General features: G+C 35.5%; 1 protein-coding gene across 1 annotated transcript in view; it reads left to right on the forward strand.

Moving 5' to 3' along the window:
- arid1ab (AT-rich interactive domain 1Ab) overlaps positions 1-25,911 on the forward strand; it is an 85,026-nt gene that overhangs the window by 15,339 nt on the left and 43,776 nt on the right. Inside the window, exon 2 of the mRNA XM_021468300.2 lies at positions 23,148-23,360. Within this exon, the coding sequence (XP_021323975.1) occupies positions 23,148-23,360 (213 nt within the window). The remainder of the gene's footprint in view (positions 1-23,147; positions 23,361-25,911) is intronic.

The raw sequence follows: 25,911 nt of genomic DNA on the forward strand, positions 1-25,911 counted from the left end.
TTTAATTTTTAGTCTTTTCAACATCAAAAGCTTTCGTATGAAAGATCAAGATCCCATAATGCAATTCAAATATGGGGAAAGTGGGGAAAAAACATGAATCACCAAATACAGAAAACTATTTATTTACAAATGATTTTGACTGTGCATGTAGTTCTTCCAAACTGTATTTGTGCAATAAACTATGACGGCTATATAATAATAGTTCAATTTGGTACTTTTTATATTTAGTTTGTTAGTTAGGCCGTTACCTGTGTTGCATGCCATCTATAAACAGAGAAATAATTAGTTTGTTTATCATGCAAAAAGCATTTTATTAATAAAAGATTAAAGAATAAAAGTTACTAAAATTATGCATGTTGTAGCTTAAAAAATGGAGCGTCCAGTCGTCTTAGTTTTTTTTAGTTTATAACGTATGTTGTAGCTGTTAGGCAGAAATTGTTCAATAGGACAATAAAATAAAAAATTCGAGGTATGCTCTTAAGGTTAATTCGGGAATATGGTTTCATGGTTTAGTTTGTATGTAGTTTTTAAAAACAAATGTCTAGATGCGTAATGCTCAAATATTCAGTGATTTCAAATCCTCCTAGTGCTTTTTTTTAATATATGAATTTGTCATTTTTACAATATTTATTTATATTTGAGCTACATGAATAATGTGATCAATTTCAAGAATTTGAGTTATTAAGCTTAGTAATTTATAAAGCTTAGTATTAGGTTAGTTTTCCACTTTTTACCTATAGCTACCTATACATACAGATGCAAAAACACATTCATAAACACTACATGTGCTAAAAATGATATTGCTAGCTTTTCTAATCATCTACTTAAAATGTTGCTACTAGATTAATATGATTGTAATTTTTATCAGTGCATGGTTTTGTTTTATTTGTTTTTTGTTGTTGAATGTCTAGCAGAAAAAAGTAAAGCACTTTTCTATGGTGATGCTGAGATCTGCTACTCAAATATTGTGAAAAGATAGCATTGTCACTTGCTCCAGATTACTCGCAGGGTGTTTTTTTTTGTCTCGCACTAATTTTCCGCTAAATTGAAAGTTTAGAACTTGTGCTGAAGACATGATTGAGGCAAATTCTGTGCGTTTGCAATGACGTATTATGACATGATCTCAATAAAATACTTAAATTGGCATTTGTTGTGAACTAAGCATACAAGTATTTAAAATCATTTTAATTTCATCCACTTTATTCAATGGGTTTTATTGACATTGTCTCTTTTTCCTCTTTCTGTTCTTCTTGGTGGTTCTGCTTGGTCGAATAGAGGAAATGGTCTCTGACTCCTGTCTAAGGACCACCTTGGCTCAATCATTTGCTTGAAATTCAGTACTAATCATTTGCCATAGCGTACGGCTGATGGTGAGGTGTTCCTTTTCTCCTCTGTGATTGGGGAAATGTCACATTTAAGAAATTCCTCTGGGCTGTTTAGAAATGTGAGGCTAATGTATTTTCTTTTGACATTTACTTTTAAAATGTAGCAGATTAGCATAGTAATTTCCTTCTTCAAACTTATGGTCCTGAAGTCTGCAGGCTTCATTTACATGACACGTATATGTGTGTGTTGTGTGGAAAACGCCATTAACCTTTTCCTGTCTGCTAGAGTTGGCCACATAAATCACACTAAGCCCTAGTGATAAGAGACCACCACTTTAGAGTTGGCGTGAAAGGCCCCCTTTTTTGCCTGTTTGCATTTTAGGTTGGTTCAAAAAGTTGATGGTTTGTAATGTTTTTGTTTTTGTTTCCTTTAGTATGCTTACATATGTTACAATCACAAAATTTCTGTGATTTTTAAAATAAATCAGAGCTGTTTTTCTCTCTTGTGTAGTGTTGCAGTTTAAAGAACAGAACTAGTGACACTGATCACTGATTTATTTATTTGTTTGTAGGAATGCTTATGGTATCCACTAACCATGATGTTGGTAATTTGATCAAATATTATATACAGTGGACTATAACAGTTCATCTTTCATGGCCTCGCAGTTTTGCAGATTTTTGTGCAATTTGACATGCTTTTTTTAACAGTGCATTTTTCTGTGTCCTGATTGGCTCTAGACCTTTGTCAATCAATCTCCTCTGTTTCCTGTACAGAATGCGTTCAGCTTGCCACATTTACATAAACCTTCGATCGCTAGCAGTGCGACTCAGAAGTGCTGGACTGTATAGTTTTCTCCCCACCAAACCCTCAATGTCGGAACATTCTGGCACCATCAAAGGCATCTGCGTCTATTGAGGGTTTTTTTTTAAACGTAACTCCAAGGAACTTTAACGAGGAACCACTGTAATTGAAACAATTACAGGTCAATTTATTTGTTTTATGTTTACTGTTTTCCATAGTAAACACCACATAAACCATCATTTACAATCACGCAGGTGTTCTGAACCTCTGCTTGTGCTCTTCCAGATTTTATGGTACAGTTTTTGTTAATGATAGTGAAAATGATAGTCAAGTTGCCCTCAAATGGTAGATGTATGATTTGTGCTGGGAAAAAAAAATTATTGAAATGTTTTGCTTCTCTGTGATAAAACAAAAACAAAAAAACAACCCCCATCTTGACTCGAATAGCTATGCGTTTGTGCGAGTGCATAAAATTGTTGTGTGAGACCAGTTTTTACTGCAAAGACATTCACGCAAAATGCATCACTGCACTTGAAATGCGAAACGCAGTGCTCAGGAATGGTTTAAAACAGTTGTCATGTCAACTTGCTGCAGTAAACAAAGCCAAGTCCGTAATGCTTGCCCCGCCTTCACGCTCTTCTTATTGGCCCACCACTGCTCTAGCACTAAAAGATCAGCTGTCAAAGTGTCAACCACTCAGTCAATGCCTTCTGGCTTGGGATGACAGAGAGAGCTATTTCCGCGAAAAATTGTAAAACGCTGAAGATGAGAATGAAGATAACACTGGCTTCAAGTCTGTTATGAAAAGTCTGTGGGATGGACTTTTCAGGTAACTGTTCACCACACCTAGCATAAGAGCTTCTGTTTGATCCTTCATTTAATCGCCAGATGCTGTCCGCCGTGCAAGTGGCTGCTATATTTAAAATTTAACACCACATATACCATCGCAAATGGGCTTGCACTGATTAAACTAATATCCCTATTCATGAAAAGACCGGTATAGCTATTAACATGACGTATGCATATAATAAGGTACAGTACATGTCAAAAACATCAGTGCAATATCAGACAGAGAACAGCACAGTTATATCTTTAACTGATTAACAGACGGTCCGTGTATCTTTTGCTCACTCAGTTATGTTATAAAAATCTGTTTTCGTGTGAAAACGGGATTTCGTTGAGACATATTTTCCTCACGCTTGCATATATATATATATATATATATATATATATATATATATATATTGCTTGTTAGTTTAATTACTGTTGATTTTAAATGCAATAAATATTTGTATAAAACTTGTAGTAACGGTGCTTATAATTGGTGGCTGCGACAAAATTTTGGCTGATGCGCCTACATTTTTAAAGTTAGGAGCACCGGTGCTACCAAGCAAAAAGGTTAATTTCGAGCCCTATAATATATTTATTTATAAATAAAAACGATTCAAGCATAAGTACTACAGTACAAAGATACAAATGAAATTTACTCTACTTTGTTTGTCTGTGCACCCTAACATTATTCATGTACTGTACAGAAATTGTATAATTACATGTAAATTAAATAGTCAAACTATACTTTTTTTTTGTCTGAATGCTTTTAATTCTCTTGGAGTTTAATCGCATCATATGCAAATTAAAAACTTTCACTCTTGTGGTTAAACTTTACAATGAATCCACAAATCAGATTTTTTGTGGTTTTGAGCTGGTGCCTAGTCAGCTATGATCACCAGTTGACATCACTTGTTGTGGATGTGCACTTTGCAGTGTTGATGTTCGGATAACTGCTTTCCTTCATTCTAGTGTCTATCAGTTAAGTCTATTTATTCTTAAAGCAATAGTCACTAATGTAGGTATAATTGGGGAAATGTGGATAATTGCATTCAGGTTGCTTTATGGTGTATTTCTACACTTTGTACTTGTGCTACAAAAATGTTCAATAACGGTTCACAATGCTCCTGCTGTGTAGTGTGGAGCCCTCATATCTGTAGATTGCTGAAGTCATTCTTACTGTCTTTTATTTGTCGTCTGTCAGCGCTGAATGTCACTCTCTGCAGACGCTCTTGTTTGTGAATCTTGCAGAATCAATCTGCTGAATTTTTGTCCTCCTGTCGGAAAACACTTTCCAGTGTTAGGTAAATTTGTTTTGTGACGATTGTGTTTGTCTGCGCTTTTACTACTAGGATGTAAATCAAAACATAAGTGGTCTTGAGGTCTTCAGTTTGTTGCGTGAGTCCTTTCAACCATATAAACACCGGATTGAAGATTTGCATGTCCTCAATCCAACTGTATCTGAGAAATATGCAAAGAACAGGAGCCGTTAAACAAATGTTGTCGTCATGTGGCTATATATATGTATTGGCAACATAACGTAAATGACCTGTGTTTGTGTAGTCTGAAATGTTTTCTGTGGTGTTGTTAAAATTGTCAATATTTTGTTAATTATCGATACTGGAATATTTTAAATGATATGATCTCTTGCTTTTGGTTGGTATCAAACCTGGCTTTGAGCACTCTGTCAGCAGCAGCAGTTGATACATGGTGTCTAGAGGCAGGATGCAAGCGTGGAACTCCCACAACCAGTTTTGTTTAAGGACATGATAAACATGGAAGGACGGAGCAGTGCTAAGTAAATGCACTAATACATTTAATTTATCAAAGACCAACATGCAGAGCTGTAGAAACAATTTTGAGAGTTTAAATTTTTTTTTATTTATTTTTATATATATTTTTTATAAATCTCTTAAGTTAACATATAGAATAACGATATGCTGTAGGTTACGACCAGGGCCAACAGAATCTGCTGACATTTTTCTTTGCTATTTCTGCAAGGAATTTTGTAAAAAATCTGTTGATTTATGCGCAATGATTTTAGGGGTATCAACTACAAACTTAATAATATATGAATTTTTTTTTAACTTTTATTTAATGTTTACAATGCAAATCCAATTAGATCCACTTATTTGGTAAACAAAGCAAGTCTCTCATATAATATATCTTTTAAAAAGAAAAAAAAAAGATCTGTATTGGAAATATATCATCTGAAAATTTTATTATTAGTATTATTATGTCCCAATAATATTACTGAAATTAATTTAAAATAAATATCAATTTGCACACATTTACACAAGTAAATAAAAAGTCTCAATTATGGGCTAGAAATCTGCAGATTTCTAGGCGTGCTAATGTCATGTGGGCCTACCTATGACTGACAAACAGCTCTCGTGTGTTATATATTATATATATATACCTCACGCGGTAAGAAAATATCAATTACTGGCAGCGTAGCTTTTAAGATGAAATGACGGCTTTATGTAATAACAGAATTATTAAAAAATAAAATTAATTACAAACTAGACACCTTTGGATTTTTTTCATATCTGTATGTATATATTTTTTCAAACAAAAAATGCGATTTAATTGTGCTTTGGTTTTAGTTTTATCAGAAATTAAATAGGCTATTAGGCTACTTGGCCTGCTTAAACTTAAGCTCTGGTTGTGTTTTTACAGATCTCCTTAACTAGATAACATTTTTGGCAGAAAGACATTTTTACCTGTTACTTTTAGTGCTATTCATTGCAGTATCGTATGAAAGATAGAAATTCCAGTATCATTACATTTTTTTTATGTAAGTGTCATTAGTCCTTATTTGTTTTCAGGCCAGCAGTATTGGTGCAAGGCTTGCTCACAGTATTCTTTTAATGTGAAATCTCTTATATGATAAAAGAAAACTGTTAAAACTTGTTAAAGCCTTTAACAGCATTGGTTTGTCATCAGGTCAGACTTGCTACTGTCTCTTATGCCGAGTTCAGACTGCATGATTTTCAAAGTAGTCGTGTCACAGATGTTTTCACACTGCATGACTATCGGGGCTAGCGTTTCGTCGCTGCTTTGTTTACACTGCAAGATGGATCGGCGACATGGACATTCACATTGTATGACTTTACTATAAGGAGAATCGCCGACAACTTCGTCCAAACTACGTCTCACAGCCAAAAACATGTAGTATATATTTTGTTATTAACTACATAATGAGAAAGAAGCCTTTAATGGGGTTGAACATGTACATGTTTGCTCACCTGGGTTTAAAGGGAATTAGCCATTTCTCCTCAACGTTGATAATAAACTAATTTCTTTCTGTATTAAACGTCAAACAGACACGGTTGCTCCTGAGTCCTGTCAAACCTCCACTAGTTTTTCCTCCATTTCGCGGGTCCAAATAAACCGAAAAAGAGCGCTTTTAACTTCTCCCCCAGCCTCCCGCTGCCTGCAGCAGGTATACACACACGCACACACAAGTGAAAGCTGCTCTCTCATTGGCTGTAGGCGATCGCCGATGTTATTTTCAGTCAAAACTTAATTCACACGGCATGATTTGAATCGCCGACAGCTCTAGATATTTAGCATGCCAAATATCTCACAGGCATCGGCGACTCATCGGCGATTCTCTCAGATCGCGTCTTTGATCGTTCATACTGTGTGATTGTCACTCACGTGCACGAGCAGCGATTTGCCTGTGATTTCAGGCATTTGTCGGCGATTTCTCAAAACCTGTCGGCGAGCCAAAATCGGGGTTAAAATCACGCAGTCTGAACTAGGCATTACTGTCACCGATCGCTAACTTATAGCTGTCATTACAAAGCAGTGGGGCTAACCACCTTCTCCTGATGTTTCCAAAGTGCTAGCTGAATGACGGGACTGGCTGACAGTTCCAAATCAACGCACTAACTAGAAATATGCCATCTCTGCTGTCAGTGTAGTCGGTCATGGATGCATCTCCTAGAAGAATGCTTATTTGGACAGCTTTTGAATGACATGGACTGAGTGCTGTTGAAAATGAAGGCTGTTTTATTGCACAATGGCTCGATATACTACCACATTGGTCATGTTGTATGTTGTGCTAGATTTTGCTATAGCGTAAAAGTTTCTTGCAGAGCTGTGAGACAGGGAGAATGGAATATATTTTAAAATGAGTAAGATTGGTTTATAGGGTTATTAGTACAAGATAGTTTTGTACTAAGATCTTGGTTACTGAGTATTGAATGTTGCAAAGCAGCTTTGTTTTGGCTGTTTCTAGCTTATTTTTATTGTAGGAGTTGTTTTTAGATGTCTTGTCCTATGCTGCCACATTTTATTTTAATATGTACCATGTTTAGAGTAGTAATTGTAGGAAAAGTTATGATGACATCTATGAGCAATTCCAGCATTATGAATGTAACATTTGCAGTAAAAATTGTAAACATAAATTCACAGAGAAGGCATAATGTTAACACTATATTGTAATAATAGATTTTCCAAAACAACTATCCACAGAATTATGGGATTGGAAAAATGTCTGTCTGTAAACATTTTTTTATATTTTAAAAGAGGAAAATAAACATTCTTTATGGATGTGACCAAAAAAGTTAATGAGTTTACAGTACTCAACATACAAGCCAAAAGCAATAATGCTAATCAAAGGCAGTGTTTCCTCCTAGGACTTTTTCCAGCTGTGGTGGCAGGCCTTTTTTACACCAATCTACCAACTTATCTACCAACTGCTCAAACGCAGATCTTCTTGTGCACTTTCAAATAAACACTGCTGAAGTGTGATTTTGTGCGTTTATGTAACGGGTATGTCTTCAACATTTATAAGATTTGCTAGAAATATTTATGAATGTGTTCAATAGACCTACAGAGCGGTATTAAATAGTCCTGAAGTAATGTGCAACGGCTAAAAGTCGTGTTTGCTGCCCTCTTGCATCACGTACCTACCTGTCAGTCAGCCATTCGGCACCATGGAAGAATGAATGTAGTGGAAACCATGAAAGGATAAGAGTTGGCTTTCTACTAATTTCATTTTATTTTACTTTTTTTTTTTTTTTTTTCATTTATGAGGAAAAAACTTTGTTATGGATGTGACGGATGTGAAATTGGCACTTGTGTGACTTCGTTAAATTTAAATAAAAATGTTTGAAAACATCGACAGAGACATTTTAGAGTACTAAAATAGTTGCTTAAACAAAAAACGTAGAAATGGTTTCAGTATTTTGGTGAAGACTGATTTTTTTTATTTTTTCGTGGCAAGGTTGTCATTTGCATGGAATTGCTCATATAACGACGAATGATATATGCTATATACTTTCTAAACTAGGGCTGCACAAGTAATTGAAATTAATTGGAATTGTTTGCTATTTAGGGAAGTACGACTCTGTGATCACTAGTAAATTTTCTCTGAAGGCCAGAAATTGCTTTGCAAAACTTCAAATATGCCACCAACAAGGTTCCTACGGTCATGGAAATCCTGGAAAAGTCATGACATTTTCCGGGCCTGAAAAAGTTTTGGAAAAAACATGGAAATCAGTTTAACAAATATTTGTATAATTGAATAAACTATATTTTAGATGGTTAACTAAATAAATTTACGATAAGTAGTTGGCGGTTCCTTCGTAAATCAGGGACTAAGCCGAATGAATGATCGTTTCTACTTTTACAATATGCTGTTATGAATTTGAATGTGCATTGTTTTTCTTATTATTTACCATGTGCAGGGCTCGAAATTGCGACCATTTTGGTCGCATATGCGCCCAAAATTTTATCTATGCGACCTTAAAATATATTTGGGAGCATTTCTGCGAGTGCTTAAAATTGTTGTGTGCGACCAGTTTTTACTGCAAAATGTTCAACACATGCGCGGATTCGGGAGACATTCACGCAGAATGCATCTCTAAGCTCTTTGTCTGCACTTGAAAAGCGAAACGCAGCGCTCAGGAATGGTTTAAAACAGTTGTCATGTCAACTTCCTGCAGTAAACTCTAGTCCGTAATGCTTGCCTCGCCTTCGCGCTCTTCTTATTGGCCCACCACTGCCCTAGCACTGAACGCAAATGATTGGTTAATATCAGCTGTCAATCACTCAGCGCCTTCTGGCTTTGGATGACAGAGAGAGCTACTACCGCGAAAAATTGTAAAGCGCTGAAGATGAGAATGAAGATCACATAACACTGACAGATTTAGTTTTAGAAACCATCTAGTTACAAATAATGACACATACTGATCATGTGCTGAATGTTAATCCACCATCTACACTTTACCAAGAGTAGAAGACTTCCATTGGCTTCAAGTCCACTATAAAAAGTCTGTGGTATGGGATTTTCAGGTAACTGTTTGCCACATTTAGCACATTTAGCACGAGAGCTTCAGTTTAATCCTTCATATAATCGCCAGATGCTGTCCGCCGTGCAAGGGGCAGCTATATGTCAAATTTAACACCACGTACACCATCACAAACGGAGTAAACTAACATCGCTACTCCTAAAAAGACCGGTATTGCTATTAACATGTATGCATATAATAAGGTACAGTATGTGTCAAAAGCATCAGTGCAATATCCGACAGTCAAAAGTGAGAACAGCAGAGTTATACCGTTAACAGATTCATTCAAGCAGTGTGTGCAGGGCCAGTGAGCGCTCCGTGTATGCTATGTTCACTCAGTTATGTTATAAAAATGTATTTTCTTGTGATAACGGGATTTCGTTGAGACATAGGCTATTTTCCTCACGCTTGCATATATTTATATATATTTTTTTGCTTGTTAGTTTGATTAGTGATTATTTCAAATACAATAAATATGTTTGTATAAAACTTGTAGTAACGGTGCTCATAATTGGTGGCTGCGACTAAATTTTGGCTGATGCGCCTACATTTTTAAAGTTAGGAGCACCGGTGCTACCAATCAAAAAGGTTAATTTCGAGCCCTGATGTGTATGTAGACGTTACATGAAACATTAGGTCATGGAAATTTACTTGAAAGTCTTGGAAAAGTCATGGAATTTTAGTTGTACAACTGTGTATGAGCCGTGCATAAAGAAGAGACCCGGGAAACCAATCAGAGAAGAGGGTTTAACCGCTTTTGTTGATTCAACATGACTAATAAACACACAACTACTGAATCATCTCATATAATTATTTATTTCAAACGCTTGAAGTTATGAAGTGTGTTTAGATTAAAAATTCTGGTACTAAATAGGGTTGGGCCGATAGACAATGCCTGTATACACTGATAGGTCTTAGTTTTTAAATGGCATTTTAGAGCGAAAACAATCCACATCCACACTGGCATTTAGTATTTCTGAGCAGGCCTCACTGCTGAAAACGCACATCATGTGACCACACACACACACACACACAAAGACGCACACACACACTGTCATGGACTCGAGACAGTGGGTCCAGGCAGTCAGCGGGTCAGTAGACTGCTTCAGTCTTTCACTTTCACACTTGTACTTAGTAAATTTAGTGAACACCTCAGATACTGTTGGCTGGTTCCTGTTGGTTGTGCACCTTTTTTACAGACGCCATTATAACAACACAGATCACTCTGAATACTAAACCCTAGTACTAAATGTAGTATTTTCACATGCTTTCAGATCAGCTGCAATGCCGAGGTGCAAAGCTGTTAAATTGCAGAATGATTATTTTCGATTGCGCGATCGGCCAATTATGATTGTCTTTAAATTTTCAATTCAGGAAGCTTGTCAGTGAACTATTCCTCTGTGAAGTAAACGTCTGCGTACCATTCTTACAGTAGTTTGTTGATCAGCAAACAAACTAGCCTGACAGAACTAGCAACAAAGAAACAAACTAGAACTAGAAACAAACTAGCCTGAGTTCACAGATGGCTTGATTAGGCATGAGAAGATAACCAGTTTCAAGGTATACTGCGATTTGGAAAAGTCAAGGTTTTAAAACCGCCAAAGCTTTCTGTTATACTGTTTCTAAGGTTTATGTACTTTTTTATGTTTTACTTTTTTCACAACTATTTTATTGAGTTTTTTATGGAAAAGGAACCTCTACAAGAAAAGCTACTGGTCCAAAATATTTGAGGTGTTTCTTAAAATAAAATATTGTGTTCAATAGGGGGAAAATACATTTAAAAAGAACTTATTTTAGAACGGTTATCGCAATACTGTGATACCGTGAAACCATGATATATTTATCCAAGCTTAATGTACCGTCAGAACCAAATACCGGCCCATGCCTAGGCTCTAAGCTGCCATCCATGGACTTGGTGTGTCCTGGCTGTTTGTGTTTTGAGTTCTTGTATGTGCTTATACCAGTGATCCTACCCTGTTTCACACACAGCACAATTTCAGTAATTTACCATTTTAAGACTTCTCATACTAGAAAAATGCCATGAACAAGTATGTTTGTTTTGTGCAAAAAAACATGTCAGAATAGAGATATTATATATTATACCAATAAAGATCAGTGTCTGACTTCTGGATCCTGTGGCTACCTAACTGAATCTTTTGGGATGTGATAAAGTGTGTTTAATGTTGCATTGATTGCCATTCGCCATGACGCACTATACAAGAAATTGATGCTTCTGTTGTTCCAGGGAATATATTTTTGGGCACATCTCAACAGATCATGCCAAAATTGGTTTGATATTTTGTAGTCTGAACAAAAATGTGTTTTACTCCTATAATTGTTTGAGTGAGCTGGGCTTTATCCCATCATGATTTAAAAATAAATATTGTTATATTCTGTTATTAATTATACCAGTACATTATATTTAGCTTGTTTGAAAATGCATGTAAAAGCTGCTTGTGAGGATAATTGGTTTAGTTAGCATCTCTTTATTACATTACTGAATTTGTGAGTGTGTGTGTGGCCTGCCAAGCCTTTTCCTTTGCTCCAGTTCTGAATAGTTGGAGACGCATCAGGAGTGTGCAGTTTATCTGTAAATGTGTCTCTTCTAGTTCCACTCGCATTAGTAGCGTACAAGTTGTTGACTGTAAAAGTGATTTATAATTCCTCTTTCCCATGTCACCATTGGTTGTAGTTTTCTCAATTTATAGCTTTGATATTCCTAAAGCCAGTGAGGTGTAATTGGGAATTGATGGAGTGTCTATTCTCCTTCATTGAGCCTTTTACTCAACAAATGAAAAGAATTTGCAGGTTTAAATTGCTACTGAGAAGATGAGACTTGTCTAAGCAAGGGCAGAATCTCATTTAGAATTGTACTCCCATCACTAAGACAAGCAGAACGACTTGTGTTTTCAATAGTACTCAACGTCATAGACGTGTTAATATTCTACATAACCCGTGTATATTTATTGTGCTTAAGTGTTTTAATAATATTAATTAAAGTTATAGTAAAACAAATATAAATGTTTTTTAAAGCTTCTTCACTCAGGTTGCATTCACTCTTCTATTTGAAACATTATTAAATATTAGATTTTTAGACGAAATGTGAAGCTTATTAACATTAATTGTCAGTGATAAAAATCGATTTTGCTGTTTCTTTTTTTGTTGAAGCTGTGATGTATGATCATGTGGGTTAAATAAGATTTAAATGAATAAATCCCAAAAAATATTTTAATCAGCAGAAATGCATTAAATTAAAGCTCCACTAAGAAAATGATGGTCTTTTAAAGTTAATTACATTTTACAAACGTATCACTTTTATTACTGAATTACCTTGTACTTATTTCATTTGAATTTTATTGAATTTTTGAAGGTCATTTAATTAACCTTTTGACTTTTTTTTTTTCTTCAAGACAGCACATACACTTAATACACAAAACATACCTCATTGAACATGTACACATCAACATCACCTATTTACTATATAACTGCAGGTTAACTGTTTATACATCATAATTTAACTGATAAACATATTAGCAATTAATTAGGGCTGCAGAATATATCGTTTTAGCATCAATATCGCAATGTGTGCATCCACAGTATTTGCATAGCAAGATATGTCTGGATTATAGTTGGCAAGGAGCTACAGAATTGAATATAATTACTGTATTTATATGAAATTTATACGATTTATACAACAAAAAAAAAAAAAACAAACAAAAAGGTTTTCTTACAGCATTATTTTAATCCACTGGTTGGATACATTTGCTTGTTTGAAGGAAAAACTCTTGCCTTATTTTTTTTCTGAAGTTGATTTAATAATATTTAGATATTTGGAGTAAAACGAGACAAAGTAAAGCTTTTTTTTGTACATTGTGATTATTCAATTTCTGTATGTGAATACTGTTAGACTCTCCAGAAAAACATCAAATAGTGCTATTCAAATAATCTTGTGAAAATATTTAATAAAAAATCTAATTCAGTGGTCCCTCATTAATTGTGGGAGTTCTGTTCTAAAAATAACCCACAATAGATGAAATTCGCTAAGTAGTCTGCTTTATTTTTTTTTTACAATTATTGTAGATGTTTTAAGGCTATAAAACGCCTCAATACTCTTTATACACTTATCAGGCAAGCATTAATATTTTCACACTTTTTTTTCTTGTTTAAACACTCTCAAAGTTCAAACTGTCATACTGGACTTAAAAATAAGTCCAGTATTATAGAATGAAACCAATGATCAAAACCTTTTTTCAGACTCTAACATTTGCTCCTTCTATAGGTAAAACATCCGCATAACTTCTACCTTCCTTTAGCATGTTCAGAACAGTCCAACTTTTCGTGCAATTGTTAACATCTTCCACTTCCTTTGACAGTGCAGAACGTTCAGATTTATGTCAATCTAGCAAGCTGAACACATTTTGTACTTTACAGGAGAAACGGCACAGGAAAGAGACTGCGAAAGATGAACCACGGTATAGTGAGGGATTTTCCAATATTGTGCAGCCCTACAATTAGTAAAGTTATAGTAACTAATAACCTTACCCATTCTGACTTAGATTGTAATGCCATAATGTGCTCCTTTTGTAAAGCTGCTTTGAAACGATAATTGTGAAAAGTGCTATACAAATAAACTTTAATTGAATTTTATGATTTTAGCCACCGCTCATGTAAATTTAGTCATGAATATGTTCGATTTTTCTTTTATGTTTATTAAAATGAGGACAAAAATATGTTTACAAAGAAGTAATGGAGTGGAATGCTTTGCAGATCTGGCTGTAGTGAGCTGTGCTGCTGGTTGCGTAAAATTGTAAATATGGCATTATAGCGGAGATGACATTTTTCCTCTTTTTAAGGTGTAAATGCTTTTGACTCCACGTGCCTGTACATGTTCAGTGCTAACTGCTTTAGACTTCCGTGCCTGGATGAACCTACACCAGAGCGAGGCGATTTGTATTAGTGTGTGTTGGTGTTTGAGCTCTACAATGGTGCTTTGCCTTAGTCCCGGGCCGTTTGTCCGTGTGGAGGATTAAATTAGCAGCAGTTGTTTATCGTCCGTACCCAATCCATCTGTCTGGCTCAGTAGAGTCGGCGCTATCTGTGCTATCATACTTCACTCCGACGCCTCGACCTCTCAAGCACACACACACACACACACATACACACCCCTTTCCCGCTTCCCCAACAGACAGTGAGACATTCCACCCGGTGTAACCTCCTCTGCCAAGAGCGCTTGGCTTTCCTCTATGCAGATTAGCCATGTGCTAATTGCAGTTATTTATTTTTTTCCCTCCCTTTTTGGAGGGAGAGTGAGAGAGGAAGTCAGCCAGCCACGGACAAGCGATTGATTGGTGGATGAGGAGAGGAGGGGTTGAGAAAGGTGAGCCTGAGGAGTACGAGTGTATACGTGTGCGACTGCATTAACAGATGTTACTACAGAGAGTCATGGACACTTAATGGCAAATGTTTCTTTTGGGCTTTTTAAAATCTACATACACAACATTTAAAGTTTTTGTAAAACTTTTTATTATATTTTGGTAAATTAATGCTGGGCAGTATTCAGCATGTGTATATAACGATTAACATATTGATGTGTTGCAGAGATGGTTATAACTATTTGCTGGATTACATGGGAAAGAATCCGTTTTGTAAAATTATGAAGCTGATTTTAAAGTTTTGTTTTTTTTTTCTGTTAGTGTATTAGATTATTTCTGTTGGACAATAAGTTGGTGAAGTTTGATTCTGGTCATTGCCACCACTGGCTTCCTTGATTTGGGACTTGTGGAGCTGTGCATTGATGGATAGTTTTTCAGTGTTTGGACTTTCAGCAATAAAAATTAAACCGCACTAAACTGAACTAAAACTCTGAAAACTGGACTGACCGTTTCAATTTACTAGAACTTCTATGCTAAGCTGCTTTGACACAATCTACATTTGTAAAAGCACTATTGAAATAAACATGAATTGAATTGAACAGTCAAGACTAGTAATGATGCAGAATGAGTTATTTTGTAATATTGCAGTCTTGTGAGCCATAAAAGTATTTAAAAATACACATGTACATAATATAAATTCAGACAAATGCATTTCATTTTTTGTTTCAAATTTTGACTTTGGTTGAACACCCAGCAATTACCGGTTAACATGAACTTCTGATATGTTCATGTAGATCCTGTGTGCATCTTCATTCTGTAGGAATAAATGCCTTAATTAAAATTAAAATTGTTTTGTGTACTGTAAAATCTATTAAGTACTATTAAATGTACGTGAAATATAATTGCAATAGAATTTTTTATACGAGTAAACAATATAATATAAATGTTATATAAATATAAACAATTATATTGACTAATTGTTGGTTTAATTGGTGTTATATATGGTAAATATACATTTATTTATTTTTATATACATTTATTTTTATATATATTAATTCTCACAACCACATTTCTAAAAATCTACCTTTAATTTTATTTTTCGAATAAAACTTTTTTACTTATTATAACTTCGCATTGCTAATAATTGCTTATAGGGCCAGACAGAATCTGCGGGCATTTTTGTTACTTCTGTGAAGAATTTGATAAAAAATCTGTGGATTTATGCGAAATTAGTTTGAATATTATAACTAAAACACATTATATATGGTAAAAAATAATACTTTTTAAATTTTTATTTATTGTTTACAATGCGAATCCATCTAGATCCTCTTATTTGGTAAACAAAAAGTATCATATATCTAATAAAAGATAAGAAAAGATAAAAATATTATTTTACATCCTGTATTGTAAATATATCAAATGAACACTTTCGTATTAGTCAATAATAGTACTGAAATTAATTTAAAAGCTTAAAAAATATACATTATCACACATTTACACAAGCAAATAAATACTCAATGATGGGCTAAAAATCTGCGGATTTCTGCACTCGCAGATTCCGAGTGAGCCTTATAAAAAAAAAAACTACTGCAGTGCATTAATTTCTCCTTAAATATCCTGTTTCTAATAACCGCTGTAGAAAATGATTTCAGCTTCTGCAAGGTCTTGTTTTCAGTAACAGCCAGGGGTGTTTCAGAAGGAAAATCCCATGACTGGCTCATTGTTATTGTCACTGTTAACTAGTATCATTCATTAAAAAAGTGAAAGAGGAAAATCTCACCCTCGGCGAAGACACACTGCAGCGGGAAATCCTTGAATTCCCCTCAGGGATCAATAAAGTACGTCTGTCTATTTAAAAACGAGAGACTGCAAGATACGGTGCTGCTTATCTTTGACCTTGCCTGAGGATGAATTAAAAGCACTTCATTTCTGAACAACTGTCATTCTCTCTCGCCACCGCGTCCCGCGCTTAAGGCGACCCTGGGGTAATTCATGTACATAATACTGTGTGAAAGCAACCTCAGCATTTTTAGACCGGATACAGGAGCGCGTCTACAACTTCATGTTTACCACTGTCTCCGGAAAGAAGAGGATTTAGATGTCCATTGGCCTGCTGTCTTGATTTGTGGGCCGTTCCCTCAAGGCAACATACTAAAAATGAATTTGTTATTCACGTAATAGTTTTCACTGGATAATGCAGGGCCATTAAACTTCAAGAATAAAAATGAAGATGGCAGCTTGGGGTCAGGGGTTCACTCAGATTTTTGTTCGGACATCATTTTTCTTCTTCATCCTCTTCCATTTACCCTTTTGGTGGAAAGCCTCAGTGATCTCAGCCATAACCCTGTCTGGACTGCTTTATCACGGCATGCAGAAAGAATCTTCCATTTTTATCCAAGTAAACACTGCTGTACTGTAGGGCTGGAGGATTTCCATGATGCAGAAAATGTGGGTGAAATTGCGGAATGTAGTCATAGACATGGATTTTACTGTATAACATGAAATGTCTGAGGATTTTGCATTTTGGGTGCAGTAATCAAACTTAGGGCTGTACGCTTGATTAAAACATGGTATGTCTGTGAATATTAAACGACAAAAAGATGCCTGTATAGCACAACATGTTTACGTGCGAGTGAGCAAAGCAGTTTTGTTTACAACACACACTCAAACGCACAAAATGCTCAACATGACAACTTGCCTAAATAGGATTTGTGCTTTACCTGGAAATTGTAGCGCATATTACAGTAGATTGTTTTTGTAAAGCTAATAATAATGATAGCAGTTAAAAGTTAAAAGTATTATTCTTCAATACTACAAGCTTAATTAATAATATTATAAATAATAAAATATTACTAATAATGTGAGCAGTAAAAGGTTTAAAGTATTATGTTGCATTAGTTGGTACAAAATAATAAAACTGAACGCATGTTCACAGCTTTTATTTTTGTATATTTAAAAAGAAATTAATAAACTCTTTAGTCAATTGTTGAGGGTAGTTGCCATTTACTAATACATTAACTAAAACAGTTATTTTACCAATAGATATTGTATTAGTTGAAGTGCAATATTAACTGATATAGATCAAATATATTTATGTAGGCGGTATATCGGGTTCAGGGGATATATCGATATGATTCTCAAACGCGATGCAGTATTATCCAATATCATAGAAAAGATTTGTTGAAAATGAATGAATAGTTCAAGAACGATCCATCACTGACGCCACATTGAGGAACATACAGTGCTGATATGGTGAAAAATTTATCTGACTTCCCAAACAAATCTGACTCCCGCTCGTGTGTACGCACGTCACACAGTGCCTGCAGCTGTCACAGCGCTTTATCAGAAACCTTTTATTGATCGTTTCTTCCGTAATTGACAGCACGAATGAACATAGAAGCCTTGTCAAATTGACAAGCAGCACCTGAATGTGTTCAAAAGAATTAAAATATTCACTGATGATAAGTTCAGTATTTATTACACGACGGTCTCTTCTTTACATTTTCGTTATAACACATTTAGCTCTGCTAATATGATTAACCAGCATTTCAACACAGTGTTTTGAAACAATTTCGTTACTTCTCATATTTATAGTCTATTCGTTTTCATCTCATTTAAAATTTAGTAAAACAAGTTCAGTCAAAACAAAAGAAAGTGTATTTTTTTACATGAAGTGAAAAACTTCTCTTTAGATATGTTTGATATGTTCACTGTTTAATAATTATGCTCAATACATACATGTATATGTGTAACAAAAAACATTTACAGCTGTAAATTTATAAATCACACACCTGTGATATACAGGATTGCTTATAACAACACTAATTAATGCCTTAAAATACTGTTTCATATTTACATTTATTGCGGTTCTTTTCTATCCTACAATTATTTTTGTTGTGTTACTATTTAAGTGTGTTCCTTTTTTGCTCTGACAATGTAGCTGTTTTCTATGGTTTTGTTTACTTTGTTATTTGCACAACAGCACAGTAGTATTGTGTATAGTGTTAAGCAGGAAAAAACCCTGTACTGTATTTATTTATCAAAGATTTTGTTTATAATTTGAAATGTTTTGCAACAGTTTTAAGAATAAGAACCTGTACTGTATTTTATTTATCAAAGGTTTTGTGCAGCTGTTATTTTTGTGCAGCTGTTTACTTGTAAACAGGGAGGGAAACTTGTGTTTGAATTATATTTTGCTCAAAAAAGGTTTAATAATGTTTTAATAAAGGCTTTAACTCTCAAGTAACCATTTATGGGAAAATACCGGATGTATAATGTCATTCCTTCTAAAAATAACAGGATATGAAATTTTGCCTAAATCACCCAGTCCTATATTTATGTATCTAACTTTACTGAAAAGTTTTTTTTATCAAACTGGTAATTTAAGGGTAAAAATCCGTTATCTCATCCATCTGAAATAATATTTATTTTGAAAATGTGTTTCTTGTTTGTTGCTCTCGTCCGCAGAGGAAAAATGCCTAGATTCAGTTCAATAATCTCAGACATGTCCAGCTTCTCCAGCACTGCTCTTGATGTCTAGAGAGAGCGATGCTGGCTGAAGATTTTCCCCGGTCACAGCTGAGACCTGTTTGCACTTCAGGAATCTCCCATGTGTTTCTGTGCCTTTTACCAGCTCTAGTGATCTTTCAGTAGTGCGAAATGTTTGTTTGTTAGTCCTCAGTAGGCCTCAAGAGTCCAGTGGGTGTATTCAAACATTTTAGTGACTTCCAAAGTTACTCTGAGTGGTGGGTGACATGACCAAAATATTACATACAGTCTGTGAGTAATTAATGTCATGGTAACAAGCATGCAACACAATTATATATCAAACATTTTATTTTCTTTACTTAGATTTTTTCAATAATTGTTAGAATTCTTTTTTCCTTGTTGTTGCTGGAATTTCTGAAAATGTGTTTGTATAAATATATTTGCATTTAGTTTTCACAATATGTAATATTGCAAATGTTATGAGTGTAAATTTATAGGTTTTTGTCTCTTGAGAAAAATCTATTAAAAATTGGGTAAGGCTGCACATAAATCACAAAATGTTTTTCTGAAAATGTCTGAATTATTTTTATTGATTGACAAATGATGTTTTGCATATATGTGTTTTGAATAATATCTTTGTATACATCTACTGATTTGTATGGTTTTCTATACTCAGTAGTATCTTGACTTGCCATATTTTGCAAACTCTAGCGCAGGCTTCCAAAGCTGCAGCTATTAAATTCCTAATATTAACAGTTTCAAATTGTCAAATATTTCTGTTCACTGTATCAAACAATCTGTTAAACATAAACTTTTGGAATGTTATCTGACAATAATTTTTTTATCTGGTGAGACTCTATTAAAAGCAAATCTTAAACTCAAAAATCTTTTTTTTTTTTTTTTTTTTTTTTTTAGCTTTTCTTATGCAGGGCTCAAAATGAACCTTTTTGTTTGGTAGCACTGGTGCTCCTAACTTTAAATTTTGGCTATTGCGCCTAATTTTTAGTTGCACCTTATGAGCACAAGCTTTATATAAACAGAAATAAACATTAATCAAAACTAACAAGCATCATCATCATCATCATCATTTTCATCCTCTTATCCGGGGCAGCAGTCTTAGGAGAGAACCCCAGACTTCCCACTTCCCAGACACTTCTTCCAGCTTCTCCGGGGGGAGGAACCCGAGGCGTTCCCAGGCCAGCCAAAAGACATAGTCCCTCCAGCATGTCCTGGGTCTTCCCCGAGGCCTCCTCTCAGTGGGACATACCTGTAACACCTCCCTAGTTAGGCGTCCTGGAGGCATCTGAAACAGATGTCCGAGCCACCTCAGCTGACTTCTCTCGATGTGGAGGAGCAGCGGCTCTACCCCGAGCTCCTCCCGGGTGACAGAGCTCCTCACCCAGTCTATAAGGGTGCGCCCTGCCACCCTACGAAGTAAACTAATTTCAGCCGCTTGTTTCTGAGATCTTGTCCTTTCGGTCATGACCCATAGCTCATGACCATTTGTGAGAGTAGGAACATTTATTTATTTTTTTTTTTTCAAAACTAAAGAGCAAAAAATATATATGCACAAGTGAGAAAAAATATGTCTCAACGAAATCCCATTATCACAACAAAATACACCGTTATAACATATTTGTGATTAGCTTGACCGAAAAATTTAACCGCAAATCAAATTGCAATTGCAATATCTTTCAGAATAATCATAGTTAGATATTTTCCCCAAGTCGCACAGCCCTGCTCTTAGGCCCCATTTACAGTAGCGTGTTTTAGAATGAAAACTATCCACATCCACACTAGCGTTTCACCCAGCATTTATGAACAGCTTTCCGTCTACATTAAAACGGAGAAAACGCACATCACGTGACCACACACACACTTTGGCATGCGCTGCAGCGTGTTTTGAGCACATACCAATATGAGAGCTGTGCACGTCGGACTGTTCATCAAGGATCTCCCGTTGACTCTAATCTCGCTATATTTGTTAAACGTGATATATAATTCATCTTGTTGTCTATATCTAACAACATATTCCCTGACTTTGGTCTTTTGAATCTATTATTTGTTCTCAGGTCACGTGTTTTGGCTGAGCGCGAGTATAAGTTAGGTTAATATCTTAATTAATGTAACCGCAGACACTGATTCTGCACAATTGACTGATTGCTTGCCTTTATTTCCTATATTGTATCAATTTATTGTACGTTATATTTTTAAAATGGCCATTATTGATAATTAAAGGGTATGGAGGGTATGTTTTGTATTTTCAATGAAAATGAAAGGAGGCAGTAATGTTATAGGCTCCGTTTTGTTATAAATATGCTTGAAGATGACGCTTATATTATGCAGCTGCACAACGCGTCAAAATTTTTGATGTCTGTTAAGTTGCTAATAACAAAATGAAAACAGGCAGTTTCTCACATCATGTTTTCATTTTATTGTTGAGACAGTGAAACAGCATAGTCAGGGTGATGTGAATGACTTTATAAAATACACTCCATATCAAACTTGCGAAGTCTAAACTTACAAGGAGAGGATGCAGGACTGAACTGTGTGTGTAGGCTACTTAATATTAATAATATTGGGGGAAAAGCCCCAATCAGAGAGGCGAATGTCTGCAGCACCGCCTTCGTTTTCAGATGTCTCCGTTTTAGAATTAAGTTTTTGGGGCTCGAAAACTCTGGCGTAGTGTGGACAGATGGCGTACTCGTAACAAAACTTTTAAACTCTGCATTTTAAAACTAAAACACATTAGTGTATTCGGGGTCTCAGTATACGTCTACTAACCAAACACATTATTGAATGTCTCGTGAGAAATGGCAAACCAAATTCTTCACACTTTGCTGTGTCGTACCAAAGCTTTTGATTGCACTCAGGATCATTGTTGTCGTTCAGTTTTTTTGATTGTTTTTCTGCAAGTGTAAGCTGCATGGGTTTATGTGTTCAGTAGTACTCTTGTGTTGCGAAATAAAGACGATCCTGTGATATCTGAACATAATTGGTCAGGGTAGACATATTTGAAAGCATGTTAGGACCGTTCGTCTCAACTGATGTATATTAAAATCAAAGAGGGTCCTAAACCTAGGAGGAAATGCACTGATTGCCTGAGTCTTGAAATTTGTTACTAATGTACGATAATGAAAAAAATTCTGAATAAATAGCCAGTGTGCCAATTTCTCAGATAATTATTTCTGCATAATCAAGAGAAGCAGAAAATATATGCTCAAGGTTTGCAGTGTAGAGTGCTTTGATTTATGTGAACAATGCAGTTTTGAACTTTCAGAAGCGGATGTTGAATTGCTGTTCGCCGGTTCAAGTCTCATGAAAGATCTTTAGAACACTTGAGAGTGAGTGCTGTCTTTTTACTGGGCAGTTCATTGCCAATTTGAGTTTATGATCCTAGTTCCTGTTTTGAGAAATAGAGCGATGCCTGTCATCTTTCCCTTATTCTCAAGCACTATAATTCCCACAGACTTTATTATGTTGACACCCTCCCTTACCTCTCTCTGTGCTATGAGCTGATTTACGGGTCGCTCTCCAGCCATCATACACATTTGTTTCCTCTTGTCTGTTTTCAAAAGGGAAGTTCAGTATTCATCCATGCAGTCTCCAGCCGCTGGCACTGAGGATAGCCTGGCAGATTGAACCGCTGCTTTCACTCTCTCATTCATTCAGCGCCAGTTTCTCCTCCCTTCGCTGGCACTGTTTTTGAAACATACAGATCTATTTTTGATTTTGGGTGGTGTGTCTGGCTAATACTCTGTTAAGAATGATAACAATCACAGCGGCATAACAGAGGAAATAGGCCTCTCTTGATATTGATCACCGTTGACTGCATTTTAACCAGAGAAGCCTAAGTGAATGCTTTCAGAAAATTAATGATCCAAATGCTTTGCGTGCAGGTTACTGATGCCGCAAACTGAAACGCACCACAATAATTTCATCTGTTTTATGGGACTAGATGATTTTGAACTATACAGCTGTGTTACCTGCACATCTTTTCATTTCTTTATTTTTTCTTCTTCTTTTACAGCCTCCTGGACCTATGGATCAGGTGGGAAAAATTCGTGGGCAGCACTATGGTGCCGGAAACCCCTACTCTCAGCAGCAGGGGCCTCCCCCTAGCTCACAGCAGGGTCCTCCTTACCCAGGGCAGGGTTATGGACCTCCGGGACCTCAGAGGTATCCCATGGGCATGCAAGGCCGCACTTCTGGGAACTTAAGTGGAATACAATATGGACAGCAGGTAGGCTTAAAGGTTTTTTAATATTATTATTTTTTATCCTTTAATATTCAAAATATGATCCTTGATGTAAAGCATAAATGTGTGGCAGGTAGAGAACCAAATCAACACAAGCTAAAACTGTGAAAAGTGTTCGATAAAACCCCCCTCAAAAAAGCAAGAAATGTGATAGTTGGTTTATGGCGTTTTAGATGCTTGCTTGTTGTGACCTGATAAGTCAGTCATTTTAACTTTAAACTGAGCTTCTGTTTACACTATTGTGTGTTTTGCACAGCTGAAAATGCCAGCACTCTTCTAAAATGCTCAGCTGTGAGCGTTTGTCCAACTGTTGGAGTATTTAAAAAAACAACAACACTGAGCACACGCTTTGCTTAAAACACACACTCAGCACCTCACAGCGCTGCTGGTGTTTGAAAAAAGGTGGCACTTCCAATGATAACACCTGAAAATACATTCGGCTCAGGAAAAATGCTTTGGTGGATACTCTCACCATTTAATTGGAGTGTTTTGAAAATGAATAAAACCATGGCTTTTTACAATTGCTCTCTGATTTGTCATCTGGACTAGGCATGGGCCAGTTTAAGATTTGTAATTGTCTGGGTAAACAATAAAAAAATGGTTTCACTTTTGAGCGCAATATAATTTATTTTGAAAAACATTTAAAATATGTTTGAGCAGTAAACATGTCAGCCTAAATTTAACTAATTTTAAAACACGCCTGTGTTTATTAGTTTTAAAAACAAATTTCTTTACAATTTAAAACTATCTTTGGACAGCTTTTCTGCTAGAGAAACTGTTATCCTAAAAAGAAAAAACGCAAGTAATAAATCTTCCATATACCTTATGAACCCTATAGCACAACATTTTGGAGCTTTAAAAACTTGACTTTTCCAAAGCACGGTATACAAAGCAAATCAAGCACATTTCTATTGACCTAATGTTAAAATGGCCAACTTTTCAGCAGAAAATAAGTGTTTACAGCCTGGTACAAAAAAAAACAATTTTGGTGTGTATAGCTAATATTACTTTTCATCAGAACTGTGAGGGGGTGAATTTTTTTAAGACTCATCCATTTTGTTTATATTAAGTTATATTAAGTCTGCATAATTAAGAGCATGGCCACTTAAATGACAGCTAACTCCTGCTGGTTGCAGTCATGTCATCTCAGCTTATTCCGGCTGATAAGACGCTGAACTCTGCATATACGTCGTATTTTTCTTTTGTTTTAAAAAACTTTACACAGTCAACTGCCTTTTGGAATTATTTCCTACAATTATCAGATAATGTGGCATATAATATGGCATGCTGTGTGCACTTAATTGTGTTCAAAAACAATTCAAGTGACCTCCTTTCCCAGGTGAGTGAAATTATACACTTCTATACCATATATATAAATGAATTTGTTTTATTTACGATTATTTATTCATCATTTATATTTCGCTTTAGAACTTGAATGCACTCCAGAATCTGACAGATTGATTAGCTGTAGGCTATAGAACGATCATCTGAAACTTTGTCATACAGTGTTAAGTCTGGATTTCATAAATAGTATTGTATTTACTAACAGGCTATATTTGAAGTATTTGACAGTAATTAGCATTTTCCTCCTGTAGAAAAGCAACATAAAAGCTCAATGTATTGCAACAATGTTTTTAAAAGTCTAAACACTTAATGTAAACACTTAATAATATAGTGCACAATCAAGCACATGTGGTCAGAACTAAAACGAGTCACAGGTAATGAAGTATTAAGCGTTTCTCCCAAAGTAAAGCCCATCTAAACAAATTACTAGCAGGTGTCTGTAGGTCCGCTCACGTTCTACCTCTGCCCTTTTTTGAGAACTCCCAGTTGACGGGATGACTCGCAAACAAATTGGCGAAGGTTCGCCACTCCTACTTGTCGCTTCAGAAACCTATAAGTGACATTACAGATACATCTCTTCCACAGTCTATGCTCATATCACCATTATGCAACCATTAGATGGCAAGTACAGCTAACAGCATAATATGTGCATACCTATGAGTGTGAATGGTCAGTGTTTTAGGGTGGCATAGTGTAAATGGTGAAATGCAGTGAAAAATGCCAGTCTGGATGAGGAGCATCTTCCCCATTTTAGCATTGACTTTAGCCTATAAGTGCATGGTTAAAAAAAAAACTGAGCCAAGAAAAAATTGGCCAGTAACGGTCCTAGATGCATTTTTAAAAGTAAAAACTGTCTCAAAATTAAAGAAAAATTTAAATTAAAATTGAGGCACTTTTTGACTCTGCTTGGACCTAAAAACCTCTCATGGTCTTATGACATTCTTGATCACAGCAGTATGAGCTCATGGGTCTTTTCATCTGTGCCTTCAAAGAAGGTTGTTATGAGGTCACAGTGAGGCTCAGATTTGTCACATGGGGATTTCCTTGCATGCCTGTATTTTTGTACATAGCAGGCTTCAAGTGTCTAGCCTCTCTCCTCCTGTTGTCTGTGCACTTGTGCTTGGTATCCCATTGTGTCTGTGAGTAAGCAGATGCGCTGGAGTGCCATCCATTTGTAGACTGGCATAGAACA

Source organism: Danio rerio, chromosome 19, assembly GCF_049306965.1.
Source record: "Danio rerio strain Tuebingen ecotype United States chromosome 19, GRCz12tu, whole genome shotgun sequence".
Taxonomy (NCBI): Eukaryota; Metazoa; Chordata; class Actinopteri; order Cypriniformes; family Danionidae; genus Danio; species Danio rerio.